Source organism: Sparus aurata, chromosome 9 (assembly GCF_900880675.1).
Source record: "Sparus aurata chromosome 9, fSpaAur1.1, whole genome shotgun sequence".
NCBI classification, from domain to species: domain Eukaryota; kingdom Metazoa; phylum Chordata; class Actinopteri; order Spariformes; family Sparidae; genus Sparus; species Sparus aurata.
In genome coordinates this window covers 27,057,650-27,076,941 of record NC_044195.1, presented here as the reverse complement: position 1 = coordinate 27,076,941, position 19,292 = coordinate 27,057,650, and the positions used below count along the sequence as shown (strand labels likewise).

At 43.1% G+C, this 19,292-nt stretch overlaps 2 protein-coding genes across 2 annotated transcripts in view; both read left to right on the top strand.

The window, feature by feature from the left end:
• fn1a (fibronectin 1a) overlaps positions 1 to 8,749 on the top strand; it is a 29,449-nt gene extending 20,700 nt beyond the window's left edge. Inside the window, exons 28-49 of the mRNA XM_030428599.1 lie at positions 31 to 120; positions 275 to 541; positions 651 to 767; positions 903 to 1,067; positions 1,180 to 1,335; positions 1,450 to 1,563; positions 1,663 to 1,932; positions 2,027 to 2,238; positions 2,383 to 2,470; positions 2,603 to 2,788; positions 2,939 to 3,028; positions 3,134 to 3,325; positions 3,432 to 3,521; positions 4,395 to 4,500; positions 4,589 to 4,808; positions 5,038 to 5,208; positions 5,301 to 5,439; positions 5,549 to 5,716; positions 6,599 to 6,724; positions 6,894 to 7,000; positions 7,115 to 7,234; positions 7,394 to 8,749. Coding sequence (XP_030284459.1) covers positions 31 to 120; positions 275 to 541; positions 651 to 767; positions 903 to 1,067; positions 1,180 to 1,335; positions 1,450 to 1,563; positions 1,663 to 1,932; positions 2,027 to 2,238; positions 2,383 to 2,470; positions 2,603 to 2,788; positions 2,939 to 3,028; positions 3,134 to 3,325; positions 3,432 to 3,521; positions 4,395 to 4,500; positions 4,589 to 4,808; positions 5,038 to 5,208; positions 5,301 to 5,439; positions 5,549 to 5,716; positions 6,599 to 6,724; positions 6,894 to 7,000; positions 7,115 to 7,234; positions 7,394 to 7,462 — 3,263 coding nt within the window. The 3' untranslated portion in view covers positions 7,463 to 8,749. The remainder of the gene's footprint in view (positions 1 to 30; positions 121 to 274; positions 542 to 650; positions 768 to 902; positions 1,068 to 1,179; positions 1,336 to 1,449; positions 1,564 to 1,662; positions 1,933 to 2,026; positions 2,239 to 2,382; positions 2,471 to 2,602; positions 2,789 to 2,938; positions 3,029 to 3,133; positions 3,326 to 3,431; positions 3,522 to 4,394; positions 4,501 to 4,588; positions 4,809 to 5,037; positions 5,209 to 5,300; positions 5,440 to 5,548; positions 5,717 to 6,598; positions 6,725 to 6,893; positions 7,001 to 7,114; positions 7,235 to 7,393) is intronic.
• Positions 8,750 to 9,681: 932 nt separating this feature from the next.
• Positions 9,682 to 17,562, top strand: umps (uridine monophosphate synthetase). The gene is made up of 10 exons (XM_030429343.1): positions 9,682 to 9,926; positions 11,531 to 11,684; positions 12,209 to 12,333; positions 12,446 to 12,633; positions 13,115 to 13,212; positions 13,355 to 13,515; positions 13,599 to 13,716; positions 13,833 to 14,008; positions 14,115 to 14,229; positions 15,276 to 17,562. The coding sequence occupies exons 1-10, from the start codon at positions 9,777 to 9,779 to the stop codon at positions 15,452 to 15,454; spliced, it is 1,464 nt and encodes a 487-aa protein (XP_030285203.1). The 5' UTR covers positions 9,682 to 9,776; the 3' UTR covers positions 15,455 to 17,562.
• The last annotated feature ends 1,730 nt before the right edge of the window (positions 17,563 to 19,292 follow it).

The window sequence follows — 19,292 nt, the reverse complement described above, 5'->3', positions numbered from 1 at the left end:
ATTTGAAATGTCCCTTTTCACTGTCCACAGACTTGCTGCCTAACACAGAGTACCTGGTGAGCGTGGTGTGTGTTTATGAGCAGAGGGAGAGCTCCCCCCTTGTTGGCACCAAGAAAACAGGTGAGTTTTACCTGATCTGATATAACAACAGGAGTATATCAGTGCAGAAAATAGCAAATGAGCATCTCTGTCAGGGAAAAGACGATTTACATCTCAGTATTTAGCCGACCTGGACCTTCACGCAGCCTCCTCTTTACCTCCCAACCTTCCACAGCTCTGGATTCACCAGTCGGCCTGCGTTTCTCTGAGATCTTTACCAACTCCTTCACCATCCACTGGCTCGCTCCCCAGAGCAAAATCACCGGTTATCGCATCCGCTACCAGATGACCAGCGGCGGAAGGGCCAAGGACGAGAGGCTGCCCCCATCAAGGAACCACTTCACCCTGACAGGTCTCACCGCAGACACCGAGTACTTGGTGAACATCTTCGCAGTGAGCCGCACAGAGGAGAGCCAGCCGCTCAGCGGGACACAGAAGACGAGTAAGAAATCCTGATTTAGTATTTGATCCTTCCTCCATCTCCACACCATATAATCATCATGTTGATCCTTTTAACTTCATTGTCTCTGTCTTTTCCTTTTTCTCTCCAGTCTCTGACGCTCCCACAGACCTGGAAGTGCTAGACTCCACCCCCACCAGCATCACCGTGCGCTGGGATGCTCCACCCGTCACTGTGCGCTACTACAGGATCACTCATGGAGAGACGGGTAAGCTCAAGTGAAATGATTTTATCTGAATGTGTTTTTCCTTTCTTGTCTTTTACAAGTTGTTACTAGTCTGCTGATTCTTATAAAGATTGTTTTTTTTTTCTAATATTCATGACTTCATCATTCTTTATTCAGGAGGTCACAGTAATCCCAAGGAGTTCACAGTGCCGGGCTCTCAGTCCACTGCCACAATCAAGAACCTGAAGCCTGGTACTGACTACATCATCACCGTCTACGCTGTGACCGGTAGAGGAGACAGCCCTGCGTCCAGCACGCCAATCTATGTCACGCACAAGACAAGTACGCGCACACACACACACACACACGCTCCCAAAGGCAAAACGCAGCCACCTTTTTATTGATTTCAGCTTCCTCTGGTTTCCACTCACATCTTTCCGTCCTCCTCTCTTAGGTGTCGACTCTCCCTCTGACATGGAGGTGATGGAGGTGAAAGACAACAGCGTGACCGTGAGGTGGAGCCCTGCTCAGGGCCCGATCAAGGGATACAGGGTGACTGGGGTCCCCAGAAATGGACAGGGGCCATCTTTCACAGAGGTGGTGGCTCCAGGTATGACGGTGTAGTTCAGTATTTTAAAGCTGTTTTTTTTCTCTCAGTGTAGGAAACTCTTCTCTTTTTTCTTTTTATCCTCTGTTTACATATCCTTTCCCATATCTTTTCCAGACCAGACTGAGATCACTTTCTCAGGACTGATGCCCACAGTGGAGTACGTTTTGAGTGTTTACGCTCTTACACAAGATGGCGAGAGCTCTCCCATGGTCGTGAATGCTTTAACCAGTAAGGCTTTATGGTTTTTAGAGAAATATTTGAGGAACAGCATTCAACAAACTTCAACAAAATCAGAAACAACCATCTGAATGCTTCCCTTCCCTCTAGATATAGACCATCCCAAGGACCTGACCTTCTCGGACATCGACTCCACCTCACTGCGGATCACCTGGGACAGCCCTGAGGGAATTGTTTCATCCTACCGGGTCTTGTATTCCAGTTCGGAGGAGGGCGAGAGAGAGCTGCTACCTGCTCCCAGAGGCGATGCCGAGTCCACTGTGATCTATGGTCTGCAGCCCGGCACTGAGTACACCGTGAAGGTCATCGCTCTGCATGATGGCACCTCCAGCACGCCGCTGGTCGGGACACAAGCTACAGGTATGGAAAAAATTATTGATTTGTGTCCTTCTCTGTCAATGTCACCAGTACCATATCCGTCTCACCCTCTTTTTATTCTCTCTCCTCCCCACAGCCATCTCGCCACCCACCAACGTCCAGTTCTCTCAGGTCACTCCCACCTCTTTCATTATGCGCTGGACTGGGCCGGGTCAGGAAAACCGACTGACTGGCCTGAAGGGCCTCACGGGCTACCGCGTCGTGGTCAACCCCAAAAACAAGTCCGGTCCCACCAAGGAGATGAACTTGGCCCCAGACGCCACACAGGCACACATCTCTGGACTGATGGTGAGTGTGCAGTCAGTGTATAATCTCTTCGGTTGTAAATAATGGTTAAATGGTAATAGTTAAACTTTCCAGTCTTATCGAGATAAGTGCAATACAGCAAGAAACTGAAGTTGTTTTTCCTCTCTCTTTCTCCATCGCCCTCAGGTTGCAACTACCTATGAAGTCAAAGTTTATGCCTTGAAAAACTCTCTGACCAGCAGGGCAGTCCAAGCAGAGGTCACCACTCTGGAAAGTGAGTCTCTAAAGCATACTATGACGAGTAAATGCTTTGTTTTTGATACAGTCTTAGATATGACACGTTTTTTTGATTACCAAACATACTCTCCCATCCTCATTTTCTCTCTCTCTCCTCATCCAACTCAAGACATCAGCCCTCCTCGTCGCGTACGTATCTCCGACGTGAACGACTCTTCCATCACTCTGACCTGGCGCTCCAAGACGGAAACCATCTCCGGTTTCCTGGTCGAGGCCACACCCACCACCTCCACCACGGGATACGTACCCATCCTGAAGAACATCGGCCCCGACTTGCGGGCGTACACTATTACAGGTACACGGATGAGAGAGCGTACAAAACACACAAATATGTTTTTTAACCAGCAGCTGTAGGAATAATGTAAGGTGGCATGCATGTTCCTAGCATTGCTCCACAGACGCACACACAGTCCCTCACTAACCTCTCACTGTTCCTCCACTTCAGGTCTGGAGCCAGGCACCACCTACAAGATCAATATATATACACTGAAAGGAAATGGACGCAGCCCTCCTCTCACACTCACTGCCACCACAGGTAACCATTAATACCTATCGTACGGTGTCATAACACGTTATCCAAACACGTTGCTCGAAAAAGCATTTAGTTAGCAAACCTTACCTGCTTGTCCGTCTCTTCCAGCCAAACCGGTGGTCATTCCACCCACCAACATCCGCTTCACCTCCCTGAACCCCAGCAGCATCTCCTTCACCTGGGAGTCATCACGCAGTCCAGGGGTTACTGGGTATTACGTCACCTACGAGGAGGCCGGAGGTTTGCCGCGAGAACTTATCCCCAGACCCCACGCAGGCCAAAGCTACGCCATTATCAATGGTGAGTGTGGAGCACGCGACTGTGCGCAAACGAACAGAGCATACATGCAAATGCTTAGATGGCAAATGTTTACAACTTTTTGTGTATGCGTTGTGTTTGGTTGTAGGTCTGAAACCGGGAACTGAATACGTCATCAAGATTGTCGCCCTGCAGAATGCTTTGAGAAGCACACCTCTGGTGGGCAAAGCCAGAACTCGTAAGTACACCCATCATCAGTCTGAACATAGCTTTTTCTAGTGAAAACCGTATCTCTATCATGCTTTCGTCTTAGATTATGATATTCTGAAGGTATTACATGCAGTACAACTGGTGCTGTGGAAAAATAAATCCAGCTGCAATTAAGTTTTCCCACAAAAATGTTGATAAAGCCATAAAACCCAACATTACGGGCTGTTTTGTGTTACCCACTCACAAGAAACGTGCCAAGAATTTAACTAATTAGGTGAAGTGATATCGTCTCTCCACTCCAGTATAGAACCTTAGTCTACAACAGAAATGTTAAGCCATAACAAGCACCACTTATTTCTTTTACAAGTAACAGAATTTAAGTAATAATTCCTACAGATTGATGATGTCTGTATGTTTGCGAGCTGAGCTCTGCTGCCCTCTGCTGGCTTTCTTCCCTAATAGCTGCTAAAATAGAGTTGCAGCATATAGTATACTTGTGTTCCTCCGTACTAAACACTGATGTTAAGGTGTTGGAAATCTATGCAACTGTACAACCAACTTGATCAAATTCGAACTCCACCATACATCAGTCTGTGTCTGCAGCCACAACCTGTCCATCAGATGCATTCTTAACTGTAAATTCTTAACTTTTTAAAACATTTTTAGGTTTTCCTACTGAAAAGAATTCTATAACTGACTATTCAAAGTTTTCTGTGTACTGGATTATTGGAATCGGGCAGGTTAATTTGGTTTCCTGTTGTTAAAGGAGAAAGGAAAGGAAAAGGAGGAAACACAATCATCTGAAGTTCTCACCTGCTTCAATTAATCTAGTGGATCTGTACATCTGCTTTGGCTTGCTTGCTTCTAACGGCTAGCATACATGCATTTCTTGTCCAATCAGAGCCCGTTACAGATCATATATTGGTCCCTGAGCTGCCACAGCTTCCTGTTTCCCACCGACCCACCACTGACATCCTGGATGTTCCAGAGTCCTTCAATGACCAGATGTAAGAACCTGCAGAATCAAACTGACATTATCATCATTTGTTGTGCTTTTTCCTCATTATGCTCATTGCTCTGTCTTTTTGCGTCCAGTTTCGACACCAACCATGTTCACTTGGCTGGCACTAGTGGCCAGAACCAACCGGGCCAGCATGGTCAGCACATCTACACGGAGTACCAGAACCTGGGCCCTAATAACGGTCTTCATGTCCCCTACGGTGGACCCAAAGAAGGACAGAGACCAACTCTCAGAGAACCACTGGTCTACATTCCTGCAGCAGGTCCTGATGGAAACAGAATACCTTTGGTCAAGGTGTGTGAGATGTGAATTACAATACTGCTGTCTTAAGCAGTTAATTTCTAACGAGAAAAAACGACTTCAGAAGATTTATTGGACTGACCATGACATACTCTCTCAGCTCTGTGGGGTTGGGTTGGGCGTTTTAAAGCAAACCGAATGAGCGTTTTATGAACTTGCCATTTGTTGTGAGATTGATTTTATGACCTCACATTATCTCTGTGCTGTATGTTTGGTCCTGTAGGTGAGCGACGGCCCTCTGCCAGGTCTTGCGTTTGGGTTCCCTGACAATGAGACTGAGTTGCCTCAAGAAGCGCAGACGATCACAACCATCTCCTGGCAGCCCATTCCTCAGACCTCAGAGTATGAGGTGTCCTGCAACCCTATTACACACATGGAGGAGGGGGGCTTCCAGGTACACACACGCACACACACACAATCACACACACATATTTAGTGCTGGAGATGAAGAAGGACGATTGATCAACTTTCTCTTCTTACATATAGATGCGTCTTCCTGGCACCTCCAACAGTGCCACCCTGATTGGACTGACATCCGGAGCGTCCTATAACGTCTTAGTGGAGGCCATGAGGGGCGGGGCTAAAGAGAAGGTTTTGGATGAAGTTGTGACCGTTGGCAATGCTGGTAAAGTACTCTGCACTGACAAAGTGTCCTGTGTATCCTCTGTCATATCAAGTTAAGACAAAGCAAAACAGATGAGTTGTAAACATTTTTTTTTTCTTCCGTCCTTCAGTTCCAGGTGACATCCCCATCACCACCAACCGGGATGTGTGTTACGACACGTTCACCCAAACCTACCACGAGGTGGGCTCAGAGTGGGAGCGCATGTCTGAGACAGGCTTCAAGCTGTGGTGTAGCTGCCTGGGGCTCGGCAGCGGCCACTTTAGGTGTGATTCATCCAGTGAGTGGCTTATTAACCCCCATCCCAGCATGCTTTGCAAACACACCATGGAATTAGAAATCAAGTAATTCTATGTGGTTGATTTAAGAGGAATTTGTAAGAAATCAAAAAATGATATGTCATGGAGATGATCGGACGTATGTGAAATACGATACACGAGAACATAGACATTATGAATTCCTTAGCTGCAGATCAAAAGCCATAGAACTGTACAGTTTGTGTTCTATGTGCAGAAGCACTCGGTAATGAAAGGACGGCATGGGCAGCGAAGACAACTAGATCATTTACAGCTTTGTGTTCACAAAGATGAGGATTTAATTTGTCTGAGGTCTGCCCATGTCGGTCTCTCTCTGCTCTGCCTCTTTACACTGTGAGAGCGTCACAGTAAGAGGGCAAGCAGCTGCTAAGCTACGCTAAGCTAACTGTTCAGCATCAGTCTCAGTTATTTTGTATTGTCCATACAGCTAACACGACAATACCAGAAACTGAGATCCCCATCCATTTTGCGTGAGATTCAAAATCAATCTCGCTGTCTCTGTGTCTGTGTGTCCCCACCTGGAGAACTGGGGACCAGTAAAACACACCGGGGCCTTATCTAATCTACAGGTTGTGATCACATGTTGTTTGAAACACAGATGTATTCTGCACAATGAAGATGTAGGCCTGTTTTTGCACCACTTTAGAGACTGTTTCATGCTTGTTTTAGAGAGATTTTGGATGGAGCTGTGTGAAAATCAATATCATTCAAAGCTGTGAATCTCTCTCTGCAGCGTGAAGAAGAAAAGCTAGAATTTTTGTCTCATGAACTTCTCTCATACATCCACTTCCCACTTGCATCTCTCCCTTTTTTTCCTCTCTTCCTACTCCTCTGCTGTCCTACAGAGTGGTGTCACGACAACGGTAATAACTACAGAATCGGTGAGAAGTGGGATCGCCGCGCTGAGAACGGTCACATGATGAGCTGCACTTGCATGGGCAACGGCAAGGGCGAGTTCAAATGCGAACCCCGTAAGTACAGACTGGCGCCCGCAAATAGACCCAGACGTCGTAATCGTGTTTAGATAAGTTTCGTATGTCATGCATCATAAAATAAATTCCTACATAAATGTAATCGTAATGGCAATAAATGCAAAATAAAACATTCTTCAGGTTTTAATATGCGTCTCTCACCCTCCAGATGAGTCTACGTGTTATGACGATGGGAAAATGTACCAGATAGGAAACCAGTGGCAGAAGGAATACCTGGGCGCCATCTGTACTTGTACCTGCCACGGAGGACAACAGGTGAGTAACACTGGGTTCAAAAACCATGGAGATGGTCAGTGCCTTCTTTTTCTTGTGTTTGTAATCAGACTGTGTTTAATTTGTGTGCATTAATCTCTTTCCCTCACCCATTAGGGCTGGCGTTGTGAGAACTGCAGGAGGCCGGTAGGAAATACTGATGTGGACGCCGACCTGCTTCAACCTGTTCATACAGATGCCTTCGACCGGTACAGAGAAAACGCTCTACGTAAACTGGTCAGTGTCTCCCTCTAGGTCCTTCTACTAATATTCTGCTCTAAAATCATACAAAAGAATACTGTATACATTTACAAGATGGCGTTCTTAATCCGGTCAAACTGATAAATCACACCATCTGCTCTTCTCCTCTTGCCCCGCCCCTTCTCTGCTCTCCAGAACATCCAATGTCCGATTGAATGTTTGAGGCCGGAGCTGCTCGCAGACGCTCAGAGTCCCTCGGAGTAGACGCGAGGGGAGTACGAGTTAAGGGGAATGAAGAAGTGAGACCCCCTCACCGTGTTGCTGCCACTTCAAGGAAGGAAGCCTCCTCCTGCTTTCCGTAATAGAAGACATTTCCATCAGATCTGTGCCTCAAAGGTCCCCCGCTCACCAAATTTAAGTGCCTTAACGAGACTTTTCTCCTACACCAACCTCTGTGCCTTTTTCAAAGATCTGTCCAACATTTCACGTTGGTCGCGATCCTTTCTTGTTCAGTAGCAACAAGGAATTTTTCTTCTTCTGATGAACTTTTGAAATCAATCTGTCGGAGCACAAATCCTGCTGCTTTTATCACCTCCAAACCTGCCTGCACCGAACATACTGTCGACACACACATACAAACACACACACACACACCAGATTCAGTATTGTCGTGTATTTTTACTGTTGCATTTGGGACTTTATTTTTGTTTTTATTAAAACATTCCATCTTCCTTTTGACCAAGACAAAACACACCACTTCAGATGTGTCTGATTTTATATAATTATGTCCCCTGATAGCGACTGTGGCCACATGTGTTGCATTTCCCCCTCGATTTTAAATCACTGTGACTAGTATATATTTAGAAAAACATTTAGTCAATGATTCATTCTCTGGGTCTTCAGAGATTTTCTAAATCAGTTTATCACAGAGGAATTCCGAAGCCATGCAGTATTTCCCTTGTTTGCCAAGGGCTAGAAAGACATGAGTCAACTGACGAGACGAGTTTTTATTAAGGATTCTGATTCACGTTAGTAAAAACTGTGTTTCCCGTCTGTTTCTCTGTGGTCGTGTTCCTTCAAAAGATTTCTCTTTAAATGACAAGACATTCAAAACAACAAACTTTCTTTAAAAAGATAAGCACTGTTACGTTTGAGTAGGTATTAAAAGATGTTGCCTTGCAAGTATTACAGTATGGGCTGTTGAAGTCGCCATGTAGATGTGATTCTATGATCTGTAATGTGGTTGTTTTTTTAATTGTACGTAGGTAACGGAACCTATGACATCTATAAAGCAAAAAGCTGGCTGACCAAAAGTTAAACTGTTAATTCAACGATGTATTGGAAGATTCATCATTTTTCCAGGCAAAATACATGTTAATGTTTGTATTTTTTTATTCATTTCTTTTATTTATCCCTTTTTATTCAGGCATTTTGTTCGATGCTTTTTTGGGGTGTACACTTTATTTTTGATTAACTTGTTTTTTATATTGTTGGTGCCAAAATCTGAACTACTGTGGACTGAAACTTTTTAATAAACTGAAAAAATACAAATGTTTTTTGTTGTTGGGTCTTTGTTGAAGTGTTTTTCGATGTACTCTCTTAGTTGAGTATGAGACACAGACTTGTGTTAATGTAAATCTTTCATAATAATAACAATAATGGTACATTTCATTTTCTAGATACTCAAAGACACTTTAGATTCACTAATTATAAAACTAAACAAACACACTGAAAACGTGAAAAATAACATTATCAGAGATTGAAAGCAGTTAGATGTTAGTGATCTTTTATAACCAGATATACATTCAGAATCAGAATCAAAAATAAAACATGGAAATGTGTGCATCCCAGCAGCCAAAAGACAGTTCAATATAATGATACATAATAATAATGGTGAAAAAATAAAGATATGATAAAAAGGGTAAGAAGATGAGAGAGAGCAGAAATTGAAATAGAACCTATATATGTACAAATATAAACAGTGTAATTATAAACAGTGTGGGCAGTGGGTTTTTTGTTAATAAAAAATAATACATAATGAAATAATACATGATAAATACGAGTATAGTATGTAATGTCAATAGAAAAATAAAACAAGCATTTTTTTTTTAGATTTGACACCAGGTCTGCGCTTTTATTCTGAAAGGCAAAATAAACTATACCGGAAATCAGTCTCCCTCGCGGAGTCGTGGAATGCAAAATACGCCCTGCCATTGGTTCTTCCAGAAAGAGTTCCGGTTTAGGCTTACTTCAGAATAAAATTCCGGGAAGCGTTTTAGAACAACCGTTAACTCATATTAAGCTAGTCTCAAATCAAATGGATTGTTGGTACACTCGAGCTCATTACAGGCTCGCACTTGAGGTTAAATATCACACATAAACACAGGTTTCATGGGAAAAAAAATAATATACGGAATACTCTCGAAATCAGAGCAATGGTGACGCTTTTATTTTGAAGAACTCGCAGCGGAAGTGATGTTTTAACTGTGCCGCCGAGGAAACAGCAAGAAGAGAGTGAGACACAAGTTCGGGAGCAGCTCCTGTAAGTCAACCTCAAATCTCCCGCACACACGACACGATGGACAACGACTCCATTGACAGTTTGATCCTGAAGCTCCACGATGTGAACGCGGTGAAGTTCGGGGAGTACAAGCTGAAGAGCGGCATGATGACACCCATCTACATCGACCTGAGGGTGCTCGTGTCCTACCCAGCACTCATGAACCAGGTAGTCAAACACGTGCTGTCCCCCCCTCCTGCTCCACAGCGTGCAGAGGGAACTTAAATAACTCGTGAGAGTCCTTAAAGCTTAGTTATCTGAAGACATAATGATGTTATGATCACTATACAAACGGGTCAGTGATGTTACCACGTGATGGAGGGAAGCGGTGCTGTCCTGACAATCAGCAGTCTCAGAAGTGAAGTGGATGTTTTTAATTTACCCAAACACTCACGAGTTTTTACAGAAATGTCTACTGAAGAACAATTTAGCACAAACTGACCCATGCAAGATTAAACTGGTTTGTTTATTTGGGCTGTTAGAGACACCAGATAATATAATGCACTTTTATACAAGGACACATAATGCCTAAGACTGGGTAAAAAACCCTTTTAAATACTTTTATCAATAATAGCACTGTGGATATAATGAGTCAGTGGGGAGAGGACAGTTTGGTAAGTTCATGAAATGAATCACTTTCAGGGTCAGTACCATTACTGATTATTAGAAATCAAGGACCCTGAAAAGTGATATTTGCAACCGATAGGCATTTGTAGTAAAAATGAAACCCAAATAAAAAGTGATACAGCCTCTGATGAATAAACCTTACAGCATTTTACCCAACTTCTGCTCTTAAGTACCAATTTGACGTACTTCACTATTTTTTTTTCTGCAACTTTATATATTTGATACATGAAGTTTGATTGCAGATTCAGATTATTTAGTGTTAACGGGCAGCACGTTTTTATTAAATTAGTTTGATTTATCTGCAATCTGACGGAAAAATCCCAGATAATGACAATCAGGAAATGACTGAATATTGGCTGAAATTGGTCGACTTTAAATCACCTTGCTGTAAGGCCTATATTAACAAATCCCAAAAACAATATATAGTCTAATATACTAATAATGTTATGATATAGATGTTTCTCTCAGCCCTAGGTTGTATATTAGTGCCAATCAATATTATGCACACCAATACAAGAATACTTGTTGTCATTATCGATTGATCTGCAGGTTGTCTTCCTGATTAATGGATCAATCGTTTTCTGTGAAATGTCCCAAAATTTCAAATCACACTTCCCCTGAGCCCAAAGTGATGTGTTCAAAAAGCTTCTTTTGTCTTAGAAACAGTCAAAAATCCAAATACTCTTTATCTATTATCATAAATTAGTAAGAAAAATAGAAAATCCATACGTTTAAGAAGCTGCAGCAAGCCGATTTTGATTTTGCTTGAGACAGTTGATCGGATATCAAAATAACTGGGAATTAATTGAATCCATTCATCAACTAACGCTTAGAGCTCCAGATCATATAGTTCAATCATCTGTGTAAACAACATGGAACTTTATCTTTACCAATACAAGTATGAAGTTTAAATACTTCTCTTCTTCAGGTCGCTTATTCAAGTTTTAGCTCGCCATAATTTGCTAAAGTTGTGTTAAACATTTGTTCAATTGTTCCAACAAAAAACAGTTGTCAGTTATCACCTTAAGAAGTATCAGCAGTCTGATTAACAGTCATTTCATAGAGTTTTTGCACATTTAATGTAAAGTGTTAAAACTTCCACGCCTCAATACATAACTACCCGTTTCCCTCGTTTTTCTCCGCAGGTGTCGAGTCTCATCTACGAGCGGGTGCAAGAGGAGGGGCTGCAGTTCGACTCGGTGTGCGGGGTCCCGTACACGGCCCTGCCTTTGGCCACCATCATCTGTTCCAGACACGAGCTGCCCATGCTCATCAGGCGGAAGGAGGCCAAGGACTATGGTGGGGTGTTTTGGAAGTCCGGGCGAGCTTTGTTTATCAAGTGCTCATTGATCTTTGGATTTGTTAGCAGGCGTCGCATGTGCATCAGCCTTTAAAGACAAACACTGACTGTTACACCCCTCTGCAGAAAGGAGCCAACAACACAGGAGCTGTTTATCTGACCTGTGTGATTCAGAGCTAATTTACCCTTTTCAGTCTCACCTGTCTGTAGATAAGTTTGTCGCTGAGCGGTGGACATTGACCTGTTGCAGAGCTGTTTAACAGAAGTGGACAGTCCCAGTGCCCTACAGAGCTGATGAGGCAATTGTAGAAAATAATTTGAAGTGTTCAAAGTGGGGCTCCTCACTCTCCTTTCAGACGATCTGACCGCGCTTATGTGATTAAAGCATTCTCTGTGACAGAAGACATTGCTAGAACTGGATGATAACTTTGTGGAAGACCTTGAATCAGATTTAAAAATGATAGACACACTGACACTTTGTCCAGAAAAGGGACTGATGAGGCTGCTTATGTAATCCTGCCAGGAACCAAGCGTCTGGTGGAGGGCTCCTTCCGTGAGGGGGACATATGTCTGATCATTGAGGACACGGTGACCAGCGGCAGCAGCATCCTGGAGACTGCTGAAGTGCTCTACCAGGGAGGACTGAAGGTGCAGTATTGGGGATGATGGAGGGTTAAAGGGTGTAGAAGCCCATCAAGTAGAGTAGGAATGTTGCCATGAGGAGATTTTTTTTAACAACTGAAATTTTCCTCTGTTGTAGGTGACGGATGCCATCGTTCTAATGGACAGAGAGCAAGGCGGCGTAGAGATGCTGGCTTCTCAGGGAATCAAGCTCCATCCCATCATCTCCATGTTCAAGCTGCTCAACGTGCTGCTGGCAGCCGAGCGCATCGACGCCAAAACCGCCCAGAGCGTCCGCAAGTTCATCCTGGACAACAACACATTCAGGTACAAGAGGCCGAGTGCAGTGAAAGTGTCAGCGTGTGTGTATGTGTGTGTTGCCGCTACAGGTAACATTTGCAGAGTAACGTTTCCAACTTCAGGGTTCGTACGGGTGCTTGAAATCCTTGAAAGTGCTTGAATTGCAATGTTGTGTTTTCAAGGTCTGGAAAGTGCTTGGATTTTAGTTTAAGTGCTTGACATTATAACTCTGTCTTTTACAAAATTGGGATCAGACTGGATAATTGATTTCTGAAGTTTTTGCTATTATAGAATATAATTTTAGATGTTTACAGCATAATGCAATGTACATAATTGTGATAAAAAGTGAAGAAAAAAATCACAAGTGTATATATATTCCTTTAGATACGTATTTTACCCCAGCAGTAAGGTGCTGGAAAATCTTAAAAATGACCCTTAAAAGTGCTTGAAAAGTGCTTGAATTTGACCTTGAAAAATGTGTACGAACCCTGCAACTTGTGTGTTCCAGCCCAAAGGAGGAGAACGGTAACGGCGTGTCCGCCGCCAAGAAGCCGTGTGTGGAGCAGAGCGTGGACCTGAGCTACGCAGAGAGGGCTAAACTGCCAAGTATGTAGTCTCACAGCTCGGGCAAAATGGCCATTGGTGTCACTCCTATAAGAACACACCTTCATATAAGGTGTTACAGATATTTTAAAGCACTTCATAAGACGTTGTCATTCATCCCGTCTCTCCCTCCTCCCCTCCGCAGACGTTCACCCTCTGGCGTCGAAGCTGCTGAAGATCATGGAGGAGAAGCAGTCGAACCTGTGTGTGTCTGCTGACGTGACGAGCAGCGAGGAGCTCCTCCAGCTGGCCGACTCTCTGGGCCCGAGCATCTGCGTGCTGAAGACGCACGTCGACATCCTGAAGGTTTGTGTCAAACCAATCCGTATTTGACGCCGAGAATATTGTCAGGAGGAATAATCTAATGTGACTCTTATATCCGCTATCAGGACTACACAGCGGCCTTCAGCCAGAAGCTGCAGGCGCTGGCTGAGAAGCACAACTTCCTCATTTTTGAAGATCGCAAGTTTGCCGACATTGGCAACACAGTGAAGCATCAGTATGAAGGTGAGGAGATTTAACGCATTTTGTTTGTGACATTTATCTGTTTCAAACGGCTTCTAAAGACTCAGTTTTGTCGATGTGTCGTTAGTTAAACGTATGCTCTTGTATTCATCTCCCAGGTGGTTTGTACCAGATCTCCTCCTGGTCCCACATAGTGAACGCCCATGCGGTGCCGGGGCCCGGCGTCGTGAAGGGTCTGAGCGCTGTGGGAAAACCTCTGGGTCGAGGCTGTCTGCTCATAGCACAGATGAGCTCCCAGGGCTCTCTGGCTACTGGTGAATACACAAAGGCTGTGGTATGCACCTCTCTGCAATTTCTAAATGTACTCCGACATCTACTTGAGAGACTCGTCGGTTTAGAAGTGTTTGTCTCTGTTTTTTTTTTTTTTTACTTTTCTACAGCTGCAGATGGCAGAGGAGCAGTCGGACTTCGTGTTCGGGTTCATCTGTGGCTCTAAAATCAGCAAGAAGCCAGAGTTCATCCACATGAGCCCCGGGGTCCAGATGCAGGCTGGAGGTAAAGTAGACCCGCGGATGACATTTATTTACATTTGGTTGGTTCGTTTTCCTAGAAATACATGTCAGTATAAACATTTTACACATTCAATATTATAAATATGTGACGTTAATGAGATTTAAGAGTTAATTTTATATGGAGATTATGTTTATAATGTACCTGTATGTCTGGTGTGCCGTTACAGTCTCAATTAAAAGAGGCGCATACTGTATATCTAGAAAAAAACAGGTTGAACCTCAGACACTGTGGCCCATAAGTTCATTATGAAAGGTTTTTCTGTGTACTCCACCTCATTAGATTGAAAGTGAAACAATCCTTTTGAGGTGTGAGTGCTTACCTTCAGCTTTAAGGTTGTTTGATGTGTACACATTCTAATTGTGTGAACAGTTTTCATAAACCGGCTCGTTGGGTCGCTTTGTATAATGTAACTACAAACAAGATACAATGAGTGATTCAGTCCAAAGGCTGGATGTTTAATTTCCGAGGTGATACACGTAGTTTTTTGGAAATATGCACACTGAATTTAATGGCTACAACACGCAGAGCATCCAGTTTTAGAATCAGGTTTCTCCATAGTAACCCAGTGTTAGGACAACGCCATTTGTCAAAGCAACAAAATTTAACATGCTGCATGAAGACGGTTGATTGTGCAGCCCTCGAGGTCGTTGGTAGCTCAAGAAGTCAAACTTGGGATGAGACTCGACAATCAACTATCTTTCTCAAGGAAGTTATATGTTGTTAATTTAACTTAAAAGGTTATCGGGATATTTTATTTCCAGCTGAGCATGTGCATCACAAATACGATGTGAATATGGCTGCACCACAACAACAAGATGAGTCTAAATACAAGATGTGTTGACTTCCAAAGTGATAGCACAGTTTTTATACACATTTCCATTTTTGAGACCAGACACTTCTCCCTCTGCTCTTTGCTGTTGTGACTCGTCTTCACCACAGGGAGGTGCTATCGTACAAGAAATGATTTCTGGGCCCTGCACCTCCTCACCCATTTCTCCCTCCCCTTCCTGTGTCCGCCTCTCCGACAGGTGACGTGTTGGGCCAGCAGTACTCCACTCCAGAGGAAGTCCTCTGCGACAAAGGCTCCGACGTCATCATCGTCGGCCGGGGTATCCTGGAGGCCCCTGATAGGCTGGAGGCCGCCGAGTCGTACAGAAAGGCGGGCTGGGAGGCTTACACCAAGAAACTGGGCCGCGCTGACCAATAGTTACATCATCTCGTCAAATTTAAGATCTCAGTTACTCTGATAATGACCTCCGTCGATGGACTGGAAGTCTTTTAGTTTCACAGTCGTAAGGAACACAGTGTGCGGCGAGATGTATACATAGAAACATATGTAGATGTTTGCACTGCCACGTCCAAACGCACACCTGTTCCTACATCACCACCACGCAGTTAATTGACATTTCTACTTTGCAGGTTGTGGGAATCGGAAATGTGTCGATTCTGTCCTATCGATAAGCAGCTCTACACGTCCTCTTCTGATTCCTTCCTATTCATTTACTTCTGATCAGGTTCAAAACAGACTCGGTACAGGTTTCAGTATTACTTCAGGGTCGAGTCAAGTCAAATCCAGCAGAGTGTGAGATGATTTGTTGATTACATAGAATAGATTTTTTTTTTTTTTTTTTTTAATGAGGTGGCTGCTAGACATACAAGGTGTCATTCCCTGCTTCTAGTCGTGTTGAGGCTCTTTTGTCACAAACCCACTTTTCCTCCGAGGTGCTTTACCAGACCAAGATTTGTAGTAGAAATAAACGTGGGTGTGGCTTATAACTTTGTAATATTTGTATAATATTTGGGTTGTAATTCAGGGCATTCTCCCAGCTGAGGATCTTTTTGTATCTTGAGTTTCCCACTCTGGATCGTGGTCACCACTTTTCACAAGATCACAGATGCACTAATAACCAAAAAAAACATGAATACATTTTTAACTCCGGCTTCACAGCGTATCAGCATTAAGCTGATTTAAACTAGTATGGACCAGGCTAATTTCATACAAAGGCACAGGCTTTTTAAAGGTAGCATGTTATAGGTCCACTCCAGAACAGTGACAGAATTAACAGAAATTTGACAGAGAGCGTGACAAAATTTGAGGATTAGTTTGGATGATCAGTTTGCAGCCCCTCACATTATTTAAGTGGCGACATGAGGGGAAAGCTGATTACAGCCAGGGTAGGTTTCTTTAAGTCCAACGTGTGCCGTCCATGTGGTTTAACATGAAATTTAAGATGCTGAAGCGATCGCTTTAAAAGGGATATGGATTCAGATTGAACACGATGTGATCAGTGATCCGACAGAACCCGTCTGCAAGTAGTCTCTCCAAAAAGACAGTAGATAAATGAGTTTTGTTTAGATGGATAGGAATGCCCTTGTTGAAATGTCCTTTTTAAAAGCTGACAGCGGTTGAATTTTGTCGGCAGTGACGTCCTGGAGCCGTGACAGTTGTTGCAGTTCCTACCTGGCCTACGCGCAGCGACGTGGCCTCGTGGTGTCATTGACGATTATATTCTCGATTTGATGGACGAGTGTGACTTCTCTCTCCTCTTCCAGAGACCTTGTCGGGTTCGTTTCCCTCCATGTACTTTTCCCTCTGTGACTAAAAATAAGAAATGCAACGCCTTTTGTAAAGTGGGACTGAATATTTCAATAAACGTTACATGTTAAAAATCTTTATTTCCAAGAGTTATGTTTAATATCGCTGTATTAATTCTGTTCTGTTGTGTTACTGAAGACGTGAGAAGTCCTTGGACGTCTTGTTTTTGTCTCTTTCTGTAAATTGTTCTTAAACTGGAGACGCTTGATGCCGATTATCTTGTCACAATCACGTCCACAGATGCTGTACGTGTTTAAATGTGACATTAAATCATATTTTATCAAAATGACTTCAGAATGTAGGCTACTGTAAAATCTGGATCACACAGGATTATCTACACTGCTGTGACATCCAGCAGTGCTTGTATAGTGTGTTTTTGTACTGTAATAAATGAGAATTTAATCAAACTATCAGAATACCATGAAATACAGTTGGTGGCTACTAAATAATATTTTACACCCTTCCATCTTGATTTTTAGATGCATTTTAGTTGCTTGTTTCCACTTTATCTGATAAATGTAAGTTGGAAGCTGTTTGTTCACTGGAAGTGAAGCAAAACAGTTCATGTTTGAAGTGATCGCTTGTACAAAATATTAAATTTATTTGATGCTGTCTTTATGATTCTGGAGTTTTACAGAACCTTTACGTAGTTTGTTGTAATTTGATTTCTTTCAAATTGTCTTCACTACTGCCGGGAAATAAAGCTTGAGTGAATATTACAGTGTGGACGATGATTTTGTTGGCTGTTAGATAGATAGATAGATAGATAGATAGATAGATACTTCATTGATCCAGAAGGACATTTAGACATCATGTAGCTTGTCGGACACAAACAAAACACAAAAGCAAATATATAATAGGAAAAAGTATATAAACAAGAACATTTAAACAAGAATTTAATAGTAAGTAAATGCAGAAAAATTCATATGATGTTGTTAGTATTGCATTGTATTGTTCCTCCTTTAAATACACTTTAAATAAGTTTTACCAACAATATATTTTTTTTGTCTGGTCGACTGTTTTCATATCTCAAATTTAATGTATTTTCTTAAGTTTGAGGAGTTTAAAGGGAGTGAGATATCCTGACTTTTAGCTGGTAGTCAAGCTTAATTTCCATCCATTTCTACATTTACATTTAGCAGAAGCTTTTGTCCAAAGCGACTTGTAATAAGTACATTTGTCGAAAGAAAGAAGCCACAACGCATCACCGTCAAAAAAGTAAAACAGAAAAATGATTGGACCTGTCCAACCTGCCTGGTGACAGCGCTCAGGCTTTTCTTTTTGAGTCTCAAACCCGGACTGAACACAACCCACCAACTGACGGCGTCCTCGGGGGTTGTTTGTGTTGTTTTCACAGCCTGAGCAGAACTAATTCATGAGCAGTAAACTGGAGGAGTGTCCCTTTAATTCAAAAAGACAACCAATAAGTTTAGCAACCACGGAGGTCCAACCCACGGAGCAACGACAGTATCTCTGATTGGCCTACTACTGTTGTCTTCTGTTGTCTGTTGGCTCCTTTGAAACCATTTCTAAAAATCATCACCATATTTTGTATTCATAACATTTGATTGTATAGGCAAAACAAAGTCAAGCAAACAGCTGAACCTCATCAATCCAAGCCTTGATCATCTGATTTCCTGTTGTGGGAGATATTTATAAGCTTATGGACTCAAAGTGGATTTTTCCCTTTTGTGTCAGGTCTAATTTGAAACGCAAACAATTTCCCTTCCTTCTCTGCGGCTGGCTTTTTCCACCCAAAAGTTGTCGGACAAGGTGAGCCACCCGGCAGCAGGGGAGTCATTTGCAAGGCATATGATATGGAAATGATGTTCGGACGGGCGCTGAAAGAGACTGAGAGAAGTTGAAGTCGGTAGGTAGTTACGTTACAATGCGCCTTTTTTTTTAACAGATCGGCGCAGGCACAAAGGTCAGACACGTTGCCTGGCACACAGGAGGAGGAGGAGGAGGGAAAGGGATGGTAAGAATAATTCATTTGTGTGTGTGTGTGTGTGCGCGCCCCTAACACACACACAAACACACACGAACTCACACGCGCGCGCACCCCTCCCCCTTAATGTCAATATTTGATCAGAGCAACGCATCGTGCAACAGGTGTGTGTGTGTGTGTGTGTGTGCGCGCCCTGAGGATCCTCTCTCTGTCGCTTCATCCATGATGGGTGGAGAGAGAGATGGGGAGGGGAGATCGGAAGAGAGCGCGTAGAGGTATAAAAGGTGTATACCTGTCACGACAAGCACACATCCACTGCGCGTAAAAGGTGAGCCAAAGCCTTGACCAAGCCTGTGCGCTTTTCTTTCTTTCTTTTTTTTTTTTTTGGTCTTTGTTGCTTCGTCCCTTCTAAAGGTAGGCTTTCATTCATTTCATTCATTTATATTCCCAGAGTGTCTATTCCTACAAGTGTGCGCATTTCTTGGTGTTTTAACTTTTTTG